Source organism: Zosterops lateralis, assembly GCF_965231275.1.
Source record: "Zosterops lateralis genome assembly, chromosome: 2".
In the NCBI taxonomy this organism is placed as follows: Eukaryota; Metazoa; Chordata; class Aves; order Passeriformes; family Zosteropidae; genus Zosterops; species Zosterops lateralis.
The window spans coordinates 6,430,686-6,447,055 of NC_139763.1; the positions used below are offsets into that span (position 1 = coordinate 6,430,686).

At 38.3% G+C, this 16,370-nt stretch overlaps 1 protein-coding gene across 1 annotated transcript in view; it reads left to right on the plus strand.

Moving 5' to 3' along the window:
- TRAPPC10 (trafficking protein particle complex subunit 10) overlaps window positions 1-16,370 on the plus strand; it is a 38,210-nt gene extending 21,840 nt beyond the window's left edge. Inside the window, exons 12-23 of the mRNA XM_083854581.1 lie at window positions 1,152-1,292; window positions 2,109-2,221; window positions 3,244-3,758; window positions 6,569-6,710; window positions 7,925-8,083; window positions 8,791-9,017; window positions 9,838-9,938; window positions 10,275-10,401; window positions 11,118-11,288; window positions 12,677-12,854; window positions 13,255-13,449; window positions 14,284-16,370. Of these exons, the coding sequence (XP_083710707.1) occupies window positions 1,152-1,292; window positions 2,109-2,221; window positions 3,244-3,758; window positions 6,569-6,710; window positions 7,925-8,083; window positions 8,791-9,017; window positions 9,838-9,938; window positions 10,275-10,401; window positions 11,118-11,288; window positions 12,677-12,854; window positions 13,255-13,449; window positions 14,284-14,522 (2,308 nt within the window). The 3' untranslated portion in view covers window positions 14,523-16,370. The remainder of the gene's footprint in view (window positions 1-1,151; window positions 1,293-2,108; window positions 2,222-3,243; window positions 3,759-6,568; window positions 6,711-7,924; window positions 8,084-8,790; window positions 9,018-9,837; window positions 9,939-10,274; window positions 10,402-11,117; window positions 11,289-12,676; window positions 12,855-13,254; window positions 13,450-14,283) is intronic.

The window sequence follows — 16,370 nt, forward strand, 5'->3', positions numbered from 1 at the left end:
TTTGAAAAGTTTGAGTATTATGCCTGAGAAAGATACAGTGTAATTAAACAGGAATTTTTAAAGTATTTTTTAAAATGTAAACAAACCCTACTTCAGGCTCTATTTCAGGGAAAAAAAAAAAAAAAAAAAAAAAAAAAAAAAAAAAAAGGGAAACTAGCAGTCTCTAATATCAAATCTGAATTCTCACCTCATGATTTTGTACTCTTGCCTTTAACTGTCATATGTTCTTTAGCTTGATCCTTTCTTCTTGTGGGAAGAAAAGGGTTGGAAAGATAACTGTAAACTTTGAAACAAGTCAGAAGCCTCCTTAGGAAGCAGACTCTAGTGAATGCAGTTGTTATCTTAACTATATATATGGACTACATCTATCTAAAAAAAAAAAAAGCCAGAAAACATGTCTTTGGGGAGTAATCCATTTCATATTTGAGATTATCATTGCAAAGTGGTTGTTTTCCCTCCTGTGAAACAGTGATTTTATTCCTGATTTCCAAATATATTTTTTGGTTTTATCCCTGCTGTTCAAATCCACTGAGAAAACCTCCTGCATTTTTCAGTGTCATTTTGTTTTTCTTATTTAGAAGAATTTGGAAGTCATAAGTGGGTTTTTTTGGAAAATATGTTGGGGCGTGCTTCCCACTGATATTCACTCAAGCAGTGTGATCTCCACGTTGCAACAGATTCTCCTAAATTAACTTAAATTTTCACCAGAGGGAGTAATGTTAGGTTTAAAGACTACCATGGAACTGCTGTGTGGTGATAAGATTTTCATTGAAGTATTCTTCTGCTTTAAAATTTTTGAGTAAGCAAATTTTTAGTCAACTGTCAGAAGCTTTAGGTGGCTTTTGTTTCATTTGTGGGAGGTTCCTTCACCTCATTTGCTCGACTTGGGATAGATCTGCATATAAAGCCTTTCATTGACATGGAATAATGACATTAATTGCAATTATACTTATTTAAGTGAATTGCAATAAAGGAAGACCCATATGTTGAACTATTACCAGAAAATTAAAGATCATAACGGTTCACTGCAGTTTGTCCTGCATTTACTTGCAGTGTTCCTCCCCCATCAGCACTTTGAGAAAAGATGTAGACAGTTTTCATGGCTGCAAAGATTCTTACATTACTCTGTGCTCATTTTTTCATTTTCCAAGGAGGAAGAAAGGTCCCCAGAAGGCAGAGGTGTATCTGCAAGGAGCACTGAAAACCTACCTTGCTGAGGGCTGGGCACTGCTGGTCACACACACGAGGAAGCAGCTGGCTGAGTGTCAGAAGCAGCTGGGGCAGATAGAAAAGTATCCTCTAATAATCAGGACAGGAGAAAAAGATGCTTGGGATTATTTATCTGACATATCTCTAAACTTTTATTGAACAGCAGAGACTGCCAGACATTCTGAGTCTGAGCTGACACAGCTGAGTTTTTTGATACCATAGAGTGTATTTTGGGGGTTGTTCTGCTGTGTTGATTTTTTGTCAGTTCCTGTGCTTTTAGAACAGGACACACATTATACATGTCAGCCTCCTTTGCAAATTCTCACCTCACTTTTAAACACTGTTAAATTTTTCTGCTTCAATGCGAATGCTCATGAGGAATCTGAGCCAGTAATACTGCATTCTTAGCTAAATATTCAAGTGATAATTTATATCCTCAGCACTCAAAATTTTAAAGAATGTCTTACCACTTAGTTATGGTAAGTGATGCTGTAAGAGCTGGCCAGGTAAATTGGAATAAAATAGAATACTCAACATTATTTAGTACTAAATGTTGGCCAGTGTGATGCAAGACACTGTGTCTTTAATTTGCACACTGCATGGATTTTTGTCAAATAATGAATTTTTTATACTCTTATGAATCCTTTTAGATGAGGCAGGATTGCACTGGTTAATAATGGATCATATTTTTAGTAGATCTGCTACAGAAGTTTTGAGATTGTGCAATACTCTCAGATGATGGTAAATCTTCTATTGTTTCTTTTCTAGTGGAAAAGTGCAATGATGATAACACAAAGTGTTGTCTCTAAAGATCAGAAAAGCAGTACTTAAATGTCATGTTTTCAGTCAAATTTCTAATTGTTGTGGGTTTCTACCTCCTGTTTCCTTAACTTCAGTAGTTATCTCCAAACAAGCAGCCTTTTAGCTGGTGATAATCACTTAACAGAAGAGGAACGCAAAAAGTTTTGCCAAGAAATCCTGGATTTTACCAATCAGCAAGCAGAGAACCAAGGTAAGTTTGGGTCTTAAAACTTAAGCTACTTCAGTCTGGTTCTTCCCTAAAGGTAGATGGGGAGGCTTTTTCTGATTGAGTTCATTATTCTGTGTATGATTTCTGAACTTGTGTTTGCCAAAACATTTGGAAATCTACACTAATTAAGAACAGTTAAAAATGAAAGGGTAATTAACATTTTCCTCCTGAATACTGCAAAGTCTTTGTTTTCCTTCAGTTACCTTTACTCTGCTTTAACAGCCCACAATTTATTGTGTGTTGGGTTTTTTTCAATTCCTAACCTAGCTTTGTGTCTCAGTGGCAGCTCTGTGATGATACATCCTGGATTTTGATGTTAGATCTGTGCCCATCCACTTGCAGCTTATGTTTTTTGTCCATCCCATTTCCTCTCTTTATTCTTCAGTATGTTATATACTGCTTCACTAACGTCTTCTTGTCAGATATTAATCACAGTTCAAATACATATGGAATAATTCCTGTAGATTTGAAGACTGCTTCTTTTTATGCAGAATATTTTTCTTAATAATTAGATGTACCGTAAGTAATATTTTACTTTAGACCTGATTCTTAATTAATTTTTGATACTGCCTTAGGGTTGATTTTGAAATGTAGAAAAGAGAATGAAAACCCTTTTCACAGCAGAGCTGCTGGATCAAGGCACCAGCCTGATTATTAGTTTTTTAAACTTGTACAAGCTCTGGGAAGTTGGTCACTTAATGCTACTGTGTTCTGTAGTAGTGAAATGTTCAACTTCTAATTGGACAATCTCTCTTAATTTAGTTGTTTTTAATAGCCTGGAAATGGAAATTGTAGTCTAAGTAACTGTTGGAAAACAAACCTCAGCATCTTTTAACTCTCATGCAAGATAAAAAGATTGGAAAGCATTGATTTGTTGTGAAACGATTCATTGTTGAAAAGTTGTTGATCCACTTATTTCTAAGGATTGAATTTTTAAGAGAAAAATTTTGCTCATCTCTATCAGCACTGGAGAATAATGAAATCCCTGGTTTTTATCTTTCCAGGTCAAAAGGTTATATTGCCTATGCACTCCTTTGCCCAGCTGAAAACTCTGCATTTTGACCCTCCAAATGCTGTTGTCCACGTGGGTGGGAAGCTGTCCATCGAGTTGACTTTGCTGAGCCAAATGCCCATCCCTGTCCAGGTGGACCAGGTCGCCATCCACGTCCACTTCAGCATCGAGAAGAACAGCTACAGGAAAACAGCCGAGTGGCTCACCAAGCACAAAACTTCCAACGGTGTCATCACCTTCCCCAGTGAAATTGCAGGCTTGCCTTTGTCCAGAAACAACCTGCCAGCCCTGGAGCTGTCTGAGATGTACGAGAGGAGCCCCTCGGACAACTCTCTGAACACGGCAGGAATCATCTGCAAGAACGCGCACATGCTGCTGCGCCGGCAGGAGAGCAGCAGCTCCCTGGATGTGCCCTCAGGGGTCACTTTGGAGGATGGGGCTCACATCTTGAAGTGCAACAACTTGACTCTGGAGCCAGGGGACAACAAAATAACGTTCAACATTCAGGTATGTTTTTGTAGCTGGGTGATTGTAGCACTCCTGATAGAGAAACCAGAAATGCTGGCTGAGGGAGAGTATTGGGCTGGTGAGTGGTGCCTGTGCTGCTTCTTGTAACACTTGTGATGCCTTGGGAAAGCTGACCTGAAATAGAGAGTGGACAGAGCTAGAGAATAAAGTAGGGATTTATTGAAAGGCCTTCAGGATCCACCCTGGGCAGGACAGGAGCCTGACCAGGGCTGCACTCAGGGTCCCCTGTGAACAGCCACACACAAATGGCTGACTGGTCACAAGATCTGACATTTTTATCAGTTTTGGTTCATTTGCATAATTTAATTGTCCAGTTACAGCTTCGGGTTGTGAGGTCTCATCTTTCTTGTTCCTCCCTTCAGTCTACCATTGTTTATGCTTTTGGGCCTGAAAGTTGTCCTTGGTTCTCAGCAGAAAAAGGATTTGCCTCCCTACCCTGTAAAGGCAGCTCACTAGCACTAAATATGATTCTCAGAACTACACCCCTAGGCAGCACAAAATATGCAAATATGAAAGCTAAAGCTTAAAGCATCTCTTGGATCATCCATTCTCCTTGCAGCTTTTTGTTGCTCTATGCCATCACTGAAAGGATGCTGTTGTGTTTTCAGCCTTCCTAAACTTATTTTAAACGTTTTGACTATTGCTGCCAAAACTTAAACGGATAAATTCATATGCAATATAATGTACTACTCATGAAGTCTGCCTGTGCTGTTGAGGTCATTCAGAATAATGCCTAAAAGCTTTGATGTGAATTCTTTTTCTAGCCCTTCAGTAAATGATTGTGTGGTTAAATTTGGTTGACAGCCTTTTCTTCTCTGCAGAGGGTGGTCAAATAATTTTTCACTTGGGGGATGTAGTAAACCTTCCTGCAAGAAGCACAGATCAGCTACAAGTATTTGAATTTAGAAGATGTTAGAATTAAGATTTGTCCCCATTAGTCATCATCTAACTAACTTAACTAACTCACTAGTTATCTTAACAACTGTGGAATGGCAGTTCAGTCATTTGAACTACCTACTGACCTAATGTCTGAGATATCTCATCCTTTCAAAGGACTGGGACAGGTTAAGGGGATTTGGACCAGAGGCCTTGGTGGCTGGAAATGCCATATTCTGTAAAATGAATTCACATGTATGTAAAACTGGATTTCAGGTGAAGGAGTATTACTAGAAGAAAGCTGTTAGGGACTGCACTGAGCTGGCATTTGGGGTTAGTGGGATCAGGATGCAATTGGAATCACCAGGAGAAGAGATGGATGAAAGGCTAGACAGAGATCTGCTTTGAATTTGCCTGGGTCTGCTGTGAATCTGGTGGCCACTGGAGGATGGACAGCCTTACTTTTATATCTTTGCTATTTTCCCAACCTTCCTTTCAAAAAAAGAGCTTTGCATGGGAAGACTGCTCAGTGAGAATCCCACTATATAGTTGTTTAAGGCATGATTACCTGTCCTTAAAAGGAAAATTTGAGCACATTATAGTTTTAACAGTTAGATAAAACAAAGAAAGCTTCTCTAGATTTGAGCTGCAGTATTCACAAAATATTTATTAGAAATCCATTATCCTTGTAGTAATACACTGTGTCACTTCTACTGGATTACACAGCTGGCCAGAGGATAGAAAGTGCTGATATCTTATTTTCTGAATTTTCTTAAAGTAATGCTTAATTGCACCACTTCTGCGGGAAGAGGAAATGACTGTGCTTCTATGATCCAGAGGGAGTTTGATCCTTTCTGTAGACCTTACACTGATGATTAGCATTATTTATGCTGACAGCAATCTTCCAGTTTTTTCCAAGCCTTAAATGAGATCAGAAAGCATTGTCTAAATTCTTTAGATCAGTATTCGTATCCCATGTTAAGATTTAAAATATGTGGATGTTATGTATTACTTTACTCATGCTTTCCTGGTTTTTAGGGCTAAAATGTAGTGACTTTAATGTCAGAATGCATAATACTGAATTTCAGTCTGGGTTTGCCATGTAAATAACTGCATGAGCTTTGGCTGTTGAGTTGGTACAGCTTTTCTCCATAAATTGTAGACTGACTTAATTATACCCAGCACTGGTATTTATGTATTACACTTGGAAAGTGGCACATGAAAAAAAGAAAAAGAAAACACTTCCCATTCCATAGCAGTCCCTAAGAGCAGCAAATAGAATCAAGAATAAATAACAAGGTGTTACAGATTTACTTTTGGTTTTAATTTTATCAAGAAACATCCAGAATCCCATTACTCAGGGCAGGGGAAGAGTTGGAAATTAAATATTTATGTGCTACTTTCTTGTAAACATTGACTCAGGGTGTGTGGTAGGGAGTGTGTGAAATCAATAGTTGGAGCTGGAAGCTGTGCCTTATATAAATGCTGGTAAGTTTTTATTATTGTTTTTATGAATTAGCCAAATAAGCACACGTATTGTTTAGGTACTTAATAATGCTTTTTCATGGATGTTGCACTTGGGCGGGGAAACAACCAACAAACAAGGCAAAAAACACACCAAAGTAACAAATTGACAGCACAGCTACTGCATTAGTTATCCTGATTATTAGTACTTGTTAATTATGATGCTTTCTCTTGAATCAGACAGCACTCTAGAGCTTTTTAGTGGGGCAAAAGATGCTCCTTTGTGCAGATCTTGTCATTTACTCAAAAAACTGAATTTTCTGAAACCTGCAGTTTTGATTTAGCAACCCAAAGTACCTAATAAAAATAAGATGGAAATGTGCTGTTCTTCAGTAGAGGGCTTATTCTAGAAGTATTTTCTTAAATCATTCAAATGTTTTTCTTCCAAGGGCAAAGAACCTGGGACATACACCCTCAGGCAGCTGTGCACTTCAGTGGGAAAGGTGCAGTTTGTCCTTCTGCACATCTACCCCATCGTGCAGTACGATGTGTACTCCCAGGAGCCCCAGCTCAAAGTGGAGCCCATGACTGGTAGGTGCAGTGGCTTTGAGGATTCCTCTCGAGCTCCTGTGGGACTAGAGAAAGTGTTTCATGGCTTCAGTATTACTCAGTTTACCTCACTCTGCATTGTGGGTCTTAAATGTAGCCTTGCTTTTCAAATTATCCATCATAATGTCCTGCAAGTGATGGCTGGTTTTGAACAACTGATTCCAGTGCCTGGCTCTGGACACATAGTGCCACTTTTGAACATTGATTTGAACATGTAGTGTCACTGAAATACGTGTGATTTGAGCTGCCACACTGATTAGAAGTGAATATTTGCATTTTTAATTGACCGAGCTCCTTATTGGTTGTGATCACAGGATCAGTTAGGCTGGGAAAGACCTCCAGGATGGAGTCCAGCCTATGGCCAAACATCCCCTTGTCAGCCAGACCATGGCACATCCAGTCTTCCCTTCAAACACCTCCAGGGACAGTGGCTACCTTCCTGGCAGCCTGTTCCAATGCGTATTTCTCCTTTCTGAGAAGAAATTCCTCCTAACTTAAGGCTAGAGTCCCTTTCATAGTTACAAGAAATAAGTAAGAGATGGGATTCTCTACTAGAGAGGATAATATAAACTTATTAAAAATGAATACTGAATGCACCCATTGGTTTCAGGGACAACTGAACACTAGTTGTTGTAGTGTTTATTTTAGTGTATAAATGGAAGTTAATAGTGATTTGTTTTCAAATTTGAGTGTGGCAGCTGAGGTGTTAGTATGAATTTTGTGCTGGCATTCCAGGTTGCAGTGTGTGGCAAAGGAAGGACAGACATATTGAGCATAAATGAAATTAGAGACCCCTGTGAAACTGATAGCTGTGATTCTGTGTGCACACTGCCATTTCTTGTTGTGCTGATCATGTAAATACACCACGTGGGTATCACTGGAATCACAGCTGTGAAAATACAGAGCTGTCTGCAACCTGGAGAGCTTTACAAGCTTAGTTAATTCTTTGTGGTTATTGTATTTCACTGAAATCTGTGCTAGAGAGACAGCTCATCTAAGCCATCCAAGATGCAGTGGGTTTGGGCTCTGAGGTTGAAAACAAGTGGTTTCCCCACAAGTTGTATCTGAGCTGGGTTTAATGGGCTCCAAAATAACACCAAAACCTCACACTTGTAAGTTACCCCAGTGGGTGGCCAACTGTCTGCTAACAAGCCTTAGTGCTGGAATCTGTGAACAATCCCTGCTCTGTCCTGCAGAAAGCCTTTTGGCTGGCATTCCCCAGAAGGTGAAGTTCACAGTGACCACTGGTCACTACACCATGAAGAGCGGGGACACTCTGCAGCTCAGCAACGCCGACGCCATGCCCATCCTGTACCACCCCGAGAGCAAGGCTGTCATCTACTCCAACACCAGGGGTAAGCCAGCAGCTGAAAATTAATAATCTTTAATTAATTTAATTAAATTTAATTAATAATATTCAAAAGGTCAAGTTCAGTCATCCTGAAGCAACCTGTACTTACAGTATTAAGGACACTGACACTGTTTGTCAGTAGTCATTATTAAGGACAGTTTTATTAAGAACAATTAACAACTGAGTACTTCAGTGCAAGAAAGGTCTTAAATTTTCACCCTCAAAGCAGTAATATGAACTTTGACAAACATAGCTGGGACAATTTTACTTCCACTGATGAAATCCAGAAGGCATGTGAAACTGCTGCATGTGTGTGTGTCCAAGGTTGCTTGAAATGAAATTAGGAGATTTAACAAGGTGCTTTCACTTTGTAAAAACTTGAATAAGTGTCATGTGATGGGCTAAAGTAGCTCTTCGGCTGGTTTGAAGTTTGTTGATAAATTGTCCTCTCAGTTCTTTCCTGAACATTAGAAGGAGCCTTTCATTACGTGGAATGTGGTGGTTAACTTCCTGCAGTTAAAGAAGGATAGAGCATTACTTCTGAGAAGTTAAATATTTAACATGTGCAGATTATAGCTGGTTTGAAGAGGTTACTGTGGAGGTTTTTAACATGGTTTCTCATTGCCGTTTTTGCAAACATTGTTGGGAAGTGGTTATGGCACCACATATCTTTCTATGATTTTCTTTTTTTCCCATTCTGCACATCTGTAGAAAAGATCTCAGAGTCATCATTGAGGATTCAGTCTTCTGAGAAGATCACAAGCATCAGTTTGCCAGTGGCTCCTGCTTATCATGTAATTGAATTTGAACTAGAAGTCATGTATTTGCCATCAGCCACGGGATCTGCAGCAGAGAAGGAAAATACTACAAATAAAGAAAATCACAGAAAAAATAAAGAGAAGCAGAAACAGGACTGCATGGCTACTGTTGACCAAAAAGTAAGATGTAGCTTGATTTTTTTATTATGAAATGCGCTTAATCACAGGGGTAAGCACTTCACAAAATAGAAGCAGTGGTGAGGGGGATCTTGCTTGTTTGGAACTTAATTTTCTTCAAAAGACAAATATGCAAAAAACATACTGAATGTTAAAATGTAAAGAAGTTGTAAATATAAGCAGAAATACACACTGTGGTTAATAAATTGTCAGCTGTTCCCTTGGCTAAAACACTAACTTGTAGTGTTTTAATACAGTTTATAAAGCATGGAGGGTACCTGTGTCTTTGTAAAGGGCAGCATGGTGATCTTTTAATTCCAGCTTCTGATTCATGGGAAAGATGGAGTCAAGTGTGTTGCTTCAAGTTAAAACAAATATACATTAAATGCATTTTTAATAATATTTTGAGTTTGTATATAATATATTAAATTATTGTAAAGACATTCAAATAATAGATCTTATAACAGTTTATTTGATACTGACTTTTACCAGGATTTTGTACTAAGATGCCATTGGGGTCCTTTTATCTTTTCTTTTCTATTCCCCTTCCTTTATTTATAGTCTTTAGAACTGGGTATGTCAGTTCTTAGAGGAAAAGCTGCTTTGAGAGTTCATATCCCACTCGCAGGCAAACAAAAACCTCTATTTTTTTCAGATTAGTTTTTACATACTGATTTTTTTAAAAATTTTTATTTCTTCCCCTCCTGGATGCATTAGATATAGACACTTGATGAGAAAGGTTTGGCTTAGAAAGGAGAAGAAAAGCAAAATCATTGTTCCAAAGACTATTGCAAATAAGAATTGTGTTCCCTTTTTCCTTTAGGTGACCATTGATTGTCCTTGGTCGATTTACTCCACTATTATTGCATTAACATTCTGCATACCCTTTAATGCCAAGCATTCCTTGTTGTCAGCTGGCAAACGGTAATGTACTCATTATTTATTTATTGTTTCAAAGTGTGGAGCTGAGGTTTCATAACTCATATTTATAGCAGCTTTTTTTTTTAACATATAAGTTGAGCTTTTACTGTCTTCCCCCTGGAAGCTTGTGCATTTCCTTTCGTGTTCTTTCATGACAACAAAACAAATTTGTGGTTTTGGAAATAAGACCACAGGATGAACCCAGTTACCCTGTTTCTGTATAGTTTGTTGGTTTTGTTTAATATGTATGAGGGTGTATTACAGCCTTGTGTTATGGACATGGACTCTTCCATTGTAACTCTTCCGTTTTCATTGAAAAAACTGTGTCTCATTTATCAGGAAATATGTGCAAGTCTGCGTACAGAATTTGTCAGAACTCTGTTTCCAGCTCTCAGACTACAGCCTAAAAAATTCTGCTGAGTGTACAGATTTGCAGCTGGTGCCTCTCAACCCTGCATCTCAACAGGTAAAATTCACTTGCTGGTTTATTCAATTTATTCATCTTATGGTTGCAGTTTGTCGTTGGGTTTTTGGAAAAAATAAAAAATCAGGTAGAGACAGTTTTCCAATTAAATGCAGCTGTAAACCAGTTCAGTTGCAGAACAGTTTCTTATCATAGAATCATAGAATCATGGAATGGTTTGGGTTGGAAGGGGATTTGAAGATGATCAAGTTCCAATCCCCTGTCCTGGTCAGGGACACCTTCCACTGTTCCAGGCTGCTCAGAGCCCCATCCAACCTGGCCTGGAAAACTTCCAGGATGGGGCAACCAAAAGTTCCCTCGGCAACCCTAAAGTTTCTTTCAGCTTTGTCTGAACATATTAAATTGTTAATTTAATTTCTTGGGCCTAGAAAAAGTGTATAAGAATATACTAATAATTTTATTAAATTTGACTTTTGATTAAGATATTTTCAAAAATGAAATTGAACTTCACTGAATAGGAAGTGTTTCCTTTTGAAACATTTGATTCTGACAGTGAAATGGATCCTTCCTTTTAAAAAGATGTGTGTTGTGAAAAAGATTCACCCTTAGTCATTTTGTTGCATATTTCCCTAAGGATTTATTGAGTTTGTTTCTATAAACTGTACAAACGTCAGAACAAACAAACATATTGCATGTGTGCATTTCCCCTTCTTTCCCAGAGGAAGGAAGCAGCTAACACTCTCAACATTCTCTTTCAGATGGTGTACAGTAAGCAATCAATATTCTTTGTATGGGAATTGAAGTGGACAAAAGAGCTTCCTCTCTCCTTGCAGTGCCTGTTTTCAGTCAGCTTTTGTCCAGCTACCTCTGAAGAACAGTCTCTTACCTTGAAGCCGTTCACTTACGAATTCCAAGTGGAAAATTTTTTTGTAAGTACTCTTCTAAGTATAGGGTAGCTTATCTTAACTGAATATGGTTTCCTAATAAGTGAAAAGGGAAAATCAATAAATATATCAGAAAAATTCTGTTTATATCATGAGGTTGATACCTACTTAGAGTCATTGGAAAGTCAGTTTGTGAGTGACAGAACTGCAACCTGATGTGATGTAGTGGAATCATATCCTTGCCACAGAAATGTGGTGAGGGTCATAACACTTGTGCTGAATCGTGTTCCGTTTTTGTTACTGTTTTCACTTTCCCAGGTTGGTGCCATGGAGATTGTCTGCAGCTTACTGAGCTGCTTGTTCCCTGCTGGCTTAAGATTGTGCTCTCCAAAGCAAATTGCAATTTCCAAAATGTCTTTGCTATTGAAAGCATCTGAGTAGTTTTTTGCAGTGCTTGAGATGAGCTCCTCTAATGAAATATTTAGGGTTTTCTAGGCCATTATCTGAAATGTTTCTACTTCCCCGTTATGGACAAACTTTTTATTCCTTTGATCAGTTAGGAGGCTCATAGGCTAAGTAGAATTCCTTTAATAGGAAGTTTTATCAACATAACGTAATCTCATCTAAACTCAGTGTTACCCTTTGTGATGCTTGGGTAGAAAGCAGCATCATGAGAAGACTCTTGTTTTTTAAATCCTTTTGTCTGTTTTCAGTGTTTTCTACCAGCTTGTTGCAAACTGGCATTGAGCATCATTTCAGGTGTTAGTTTGCCTACTGGCATGTAACAAGCATTTTTGGCACCTCTATCAGCATATTTCTGGAGTTTTTAAAGACAACTACCTGGGTGAAACAACGGGGGTTTTATGGTAGAAATCTAAATTTGTAGGAATTAAAAATTCAGTTTTTTGATGTGGGTGCTGTTATTCCAGGGACTGTGACAGGAAGAGGGATGAAGTAGTTCTGTATTACTCAGAACTCGAGTGATGTGTCTGTAAAGGGAGGAGCTAAGAAACTGATAAAAATTGTTTAAGTAGTAAGATTGGTGTCCATTTAGGAGCATTGAAAGGCTGTGTTAAAGTACAGAAATGAAGGAAAAAATCATATTTTCAGTGCTGGTATCAAAAATAGATGGAATCAAATTCAATTTGATCTAGTGGAAGGTGCCCCTGCCCCTGGCAGGTGGGTTGGAACCAGATGATCTTTAAGTCCCGACTACTGCACAGCATTCCAGGATTCCACGTTCTATCATTTTCTTAAACTGAGCAAGATAATGAAGTGAACATTACTTATTAAGTGATTCTTGCATTAAGAATTTTTAACAGGATGTGTCTGTTATGTATAAAGTTGGTGCTGTACCCATTGTTCAGTTCAACTTAAACACAAATAAAACACCCCTTTTTTCCTTGATAACAGCATTGTTTTCTTCCTGACAGACATTGTACCATGTGAAAACTGAAATCTTCCCACCCTTGGATGCAGAGTACTGTAAAACAGGCTCACTCTGCTCCTTAGAGGTGTCCATCACCCGGCTTGTTGAGCTCTCTGAGGTTGACAGAGATGAAGCATTGACAGAATCAGATGGATATTGCACAACAAAACTTATGTATGAAGGTAAGGGTATTTTTCTTAAGTGTTTTGATAAATTTTCCCCTATTTTTTTCTTGACAATGACATCTGCCAGACATGCTATGGCATAAATTCCTTTATTGTGGGTACAGCTGCTTAGTAAAGCAGTTTTCATTTTGCTAGACAGGGAATATTTTTTTTTCTCCTCATTAATCTGCCTTCTAGTGGAATAGAAATGTTCTTCAGACTGGATGGGTACATGCTTGAGGCCCAACTATGGTCCCTTCTTTGTAGGGCTGTTTTCTTAACCTTTTCTACACACATAAAAGCTGTTGGGCTTTTAGAAGTTATTAAAATGCAGATTTTCAAACTGCTCTAAAACCATCCTGAGGGTTCTCAATTTTTAACAGAAGATCTTTATAGTGTTTTCTCTTTATTCTTGCAGTTGTTGACAACAGTAGTAACTGGGCAGTCTGTGGAAAAAGCTCTGGAGTGATTTCTATGCCTGTAGCACCTCGAGCAACTCACAAAGTCCACATGGAAGTGATGCCGCTGTTCGCTGGCCATCTGCCTTTCCCTGATGTCAGATTGTTTAAATACCTCCCTCACCATTCTGCTCACTCCATGCAGCTTGATGCTGGTAAGGCCATTTTGGCAACGTGGCTACTTACAGAAATTACTCTGCTTTTCTTGTGTTCTTGTGTAAAGAGAAAAGCAAAGCAAGAAATACACTGACAAGATATGGACTTGGTCATATATGGACCAGGTACTCACAGGTGTCTTTGCTACCTTCACTCACAATCCTAAATTGAAACTTGCTCTAATGGGAACTTTGGATTTGGGTTGCCACCAAATCTCTGGGGAGGAATAATAAATGCATTGTTCTCTTACATTTCCTTTAAAGAGTAGCGTACAAATAAGTTGTCACTGGATTTATAATAATATATATTAACAGTGAAGTAATATAACAGTGAAAACTGTTTGATAACCCTCTAATCCTGCAGTTCCATTTTCTCTAAATTGTGTGTGTCTTCATTAGCTTTGAATTTTTTCCCAGTTTTCAAGGGATTGAATGTGAAATAAAAGAACTGCTGAAAACTTGGGGCATTAGATTAGATGCAGAGTTTAAATTACCATGGCCATGTAGAATATTTATCTGCACTGATGAGTAGTCCCAGAGCTGCAGTGAGAATTCACTCATGGAAGCAACATAGCTTTTGTCAATGGAGCTGCTGGTGAGCATCCTTCTAGCTTGTGACAGATGTGAGGTCATGCTATTGAAGTTTTCCTTTAAAACCAATATAATTCACTGTGTTACATCTGGTGCTGGCCAAAAGTGTGCACAGACTGTTACCTCAGCAGAGATGATCAATAACTGTGAACATGTGCTAAGCTGACTGTCAGAGCTCTGAAATGACCTTCTAGAGTTAATTGGTAGAATAAAACGCTCTATTTTTGTTTTGTTTTCAAACAGATAGCTGGATTGAAAACGACAACCTGTCTGTGGACAAGAATGTGGACGAGCAGGCTGACAGCAGCAGCATCAGGAGCAGGGGGAGCCTGCATTCCACAGCCAGCGGAGAGCACAAGGGCCTGCCCATGCCCCGCCTCCAGCCCTTCTCCCCGGGCCAGGTCTTCAACAGCAGCACTGGGATGCAAATCCTGGTCATTCCCAGCAAGGACGACCACGTTCTGGAGGTCAATGTCACGTGACAGCTCGGAGTGGAGACCACGAGCCCGTCAGGAACTGGATCTGAAAGCACTTTATGGGATAATGACCTGCTCAGTCTTCGTTGCAACGTTAACTCCAAGGAGACCTGTGGCACTCGGCGTGTACTGGCCATGGAAGCACCAGACAATTGTATCAATTTCAATGTACAGTGAGGCTTGTGTCAGCTAGTTTATATTGCCACTTTAGTATGTTTTGTGTCAGCTATTGGGTTTTCTCCCTGCAGTCACATCCCTGCATCACAACAACCAACACAGGGCAACAAAAAGCAAAAAAAAAATCCAAATCTTTGGACCACGTCTTTATTTTTTTGTCCGGCAGCTGAGAGATTTGTTTCATGCTTCCTACGTATTTTAGAATGTAGAGTTGGATGATATAATTATCCAAATCTTGAATTTTTATGTAATAATTTACAGGCTTTTCCACACATGTGCCAGAAACATAACAGAGCATACAACAGCACATTCACTGGTGTAACAGTTGCTTTTCTGGTTTGGTTTTATTTTGTTTGTTCGTTTGATCATTGTTAATTCCTGCCATTGCAATTTTATATTAAACTTCCATCATTTGCATACTTAGATGCATGGAAGAGCTACTGCTATAAACAATCTTAACTGAACAAAATTCCTTAATTTTCTGAGGCTTTCTCCTTCACAGAGTAGACACTGTGATGTCACATATTATATGATTTTTTTTTTCTTTGGTTTTTGGGGGTGGGCTTTGGGTTATCCTCTTGCATATTTCTTACCAAAGAAAGATATTGATAGAATTTAATAATAAATTATTTGGCTTATTAAGTTCCCAGATTAATTTCTTTTATTACCATTTCCAAGTGGCTTGGTTTGCTGCCCCAATTTTTAAAGTTGGGGCAAAAATTTCAGTATGATGTGATACTTGAACAGTCAACCTTTCATCATAAAGGCTTAGTGTAATTATTACTGATTAGAGGCCAGACTTGTGCATTCATGATGAAAGAAGGAGGTTGGTTTGATACAGGAAAGCTTGCAGATGTAGAATAATCGTGAAGCAAAGTTAAAACATGTAACTTAAAGAATTTCATTATTTATATCTGAAATGTAAATACAAAAAATGTAAAAAACAAAAAAAAGTGTAATTTTTGTGAATGTTGCAAATTCACCTGTGACTGGAAAAATTACAACTTCTTCTGATGTCCTGCTTCTGATATTGAAACTTGTGCATTTAATGTGAGAATGACCTTTTCTACTTGCAGATCTATAATGGTGCGTTGTCAACAGACTCCACAGAGGAAACAGTCCCACATCAAATGCTTGTCAGCAAAACTAAAGTGAGGAGCTGCTCATTAGACAAATCCATTGTTATTATTTTCTTTTCTTCTGCTAAACTACAAAGGGGAAATAAAAAACAAACCCTCTTTCCAAAAAGAACCACAAGTAAGTTTGAAAAATGAATAGGCACCCTGCACTGGTCTAAACCATTTTACTTTAATTTTATTTTTTATTTAAAAATTCTAAATAGATGTATAAAGTAGACCTGCTAGCTGAAAATGTTCTTATGATGCATCTTCTTTCTGTGAAGGAATGCCCTTTCTCTGTGGAAATCATACCATTTTATTTTGGATAAAACCCAAAGCATCATTTAGTGCGAATGACTGCTGGGATTCCTTGACTGGAAAAGGTAACAAGTTAGTGACTTTGACACTGCAAGTATTATTAATTCCATTTTCATGGTTTGCTATTAAATCATTTTTCACATTGTTCTGTAATATACTGTTAGATTAAACACATTGTACTAAGATTGTTTAATGAAATTGTAAGCGTTACAGTTCTAAATATACATGTTTTAAAAAGAAA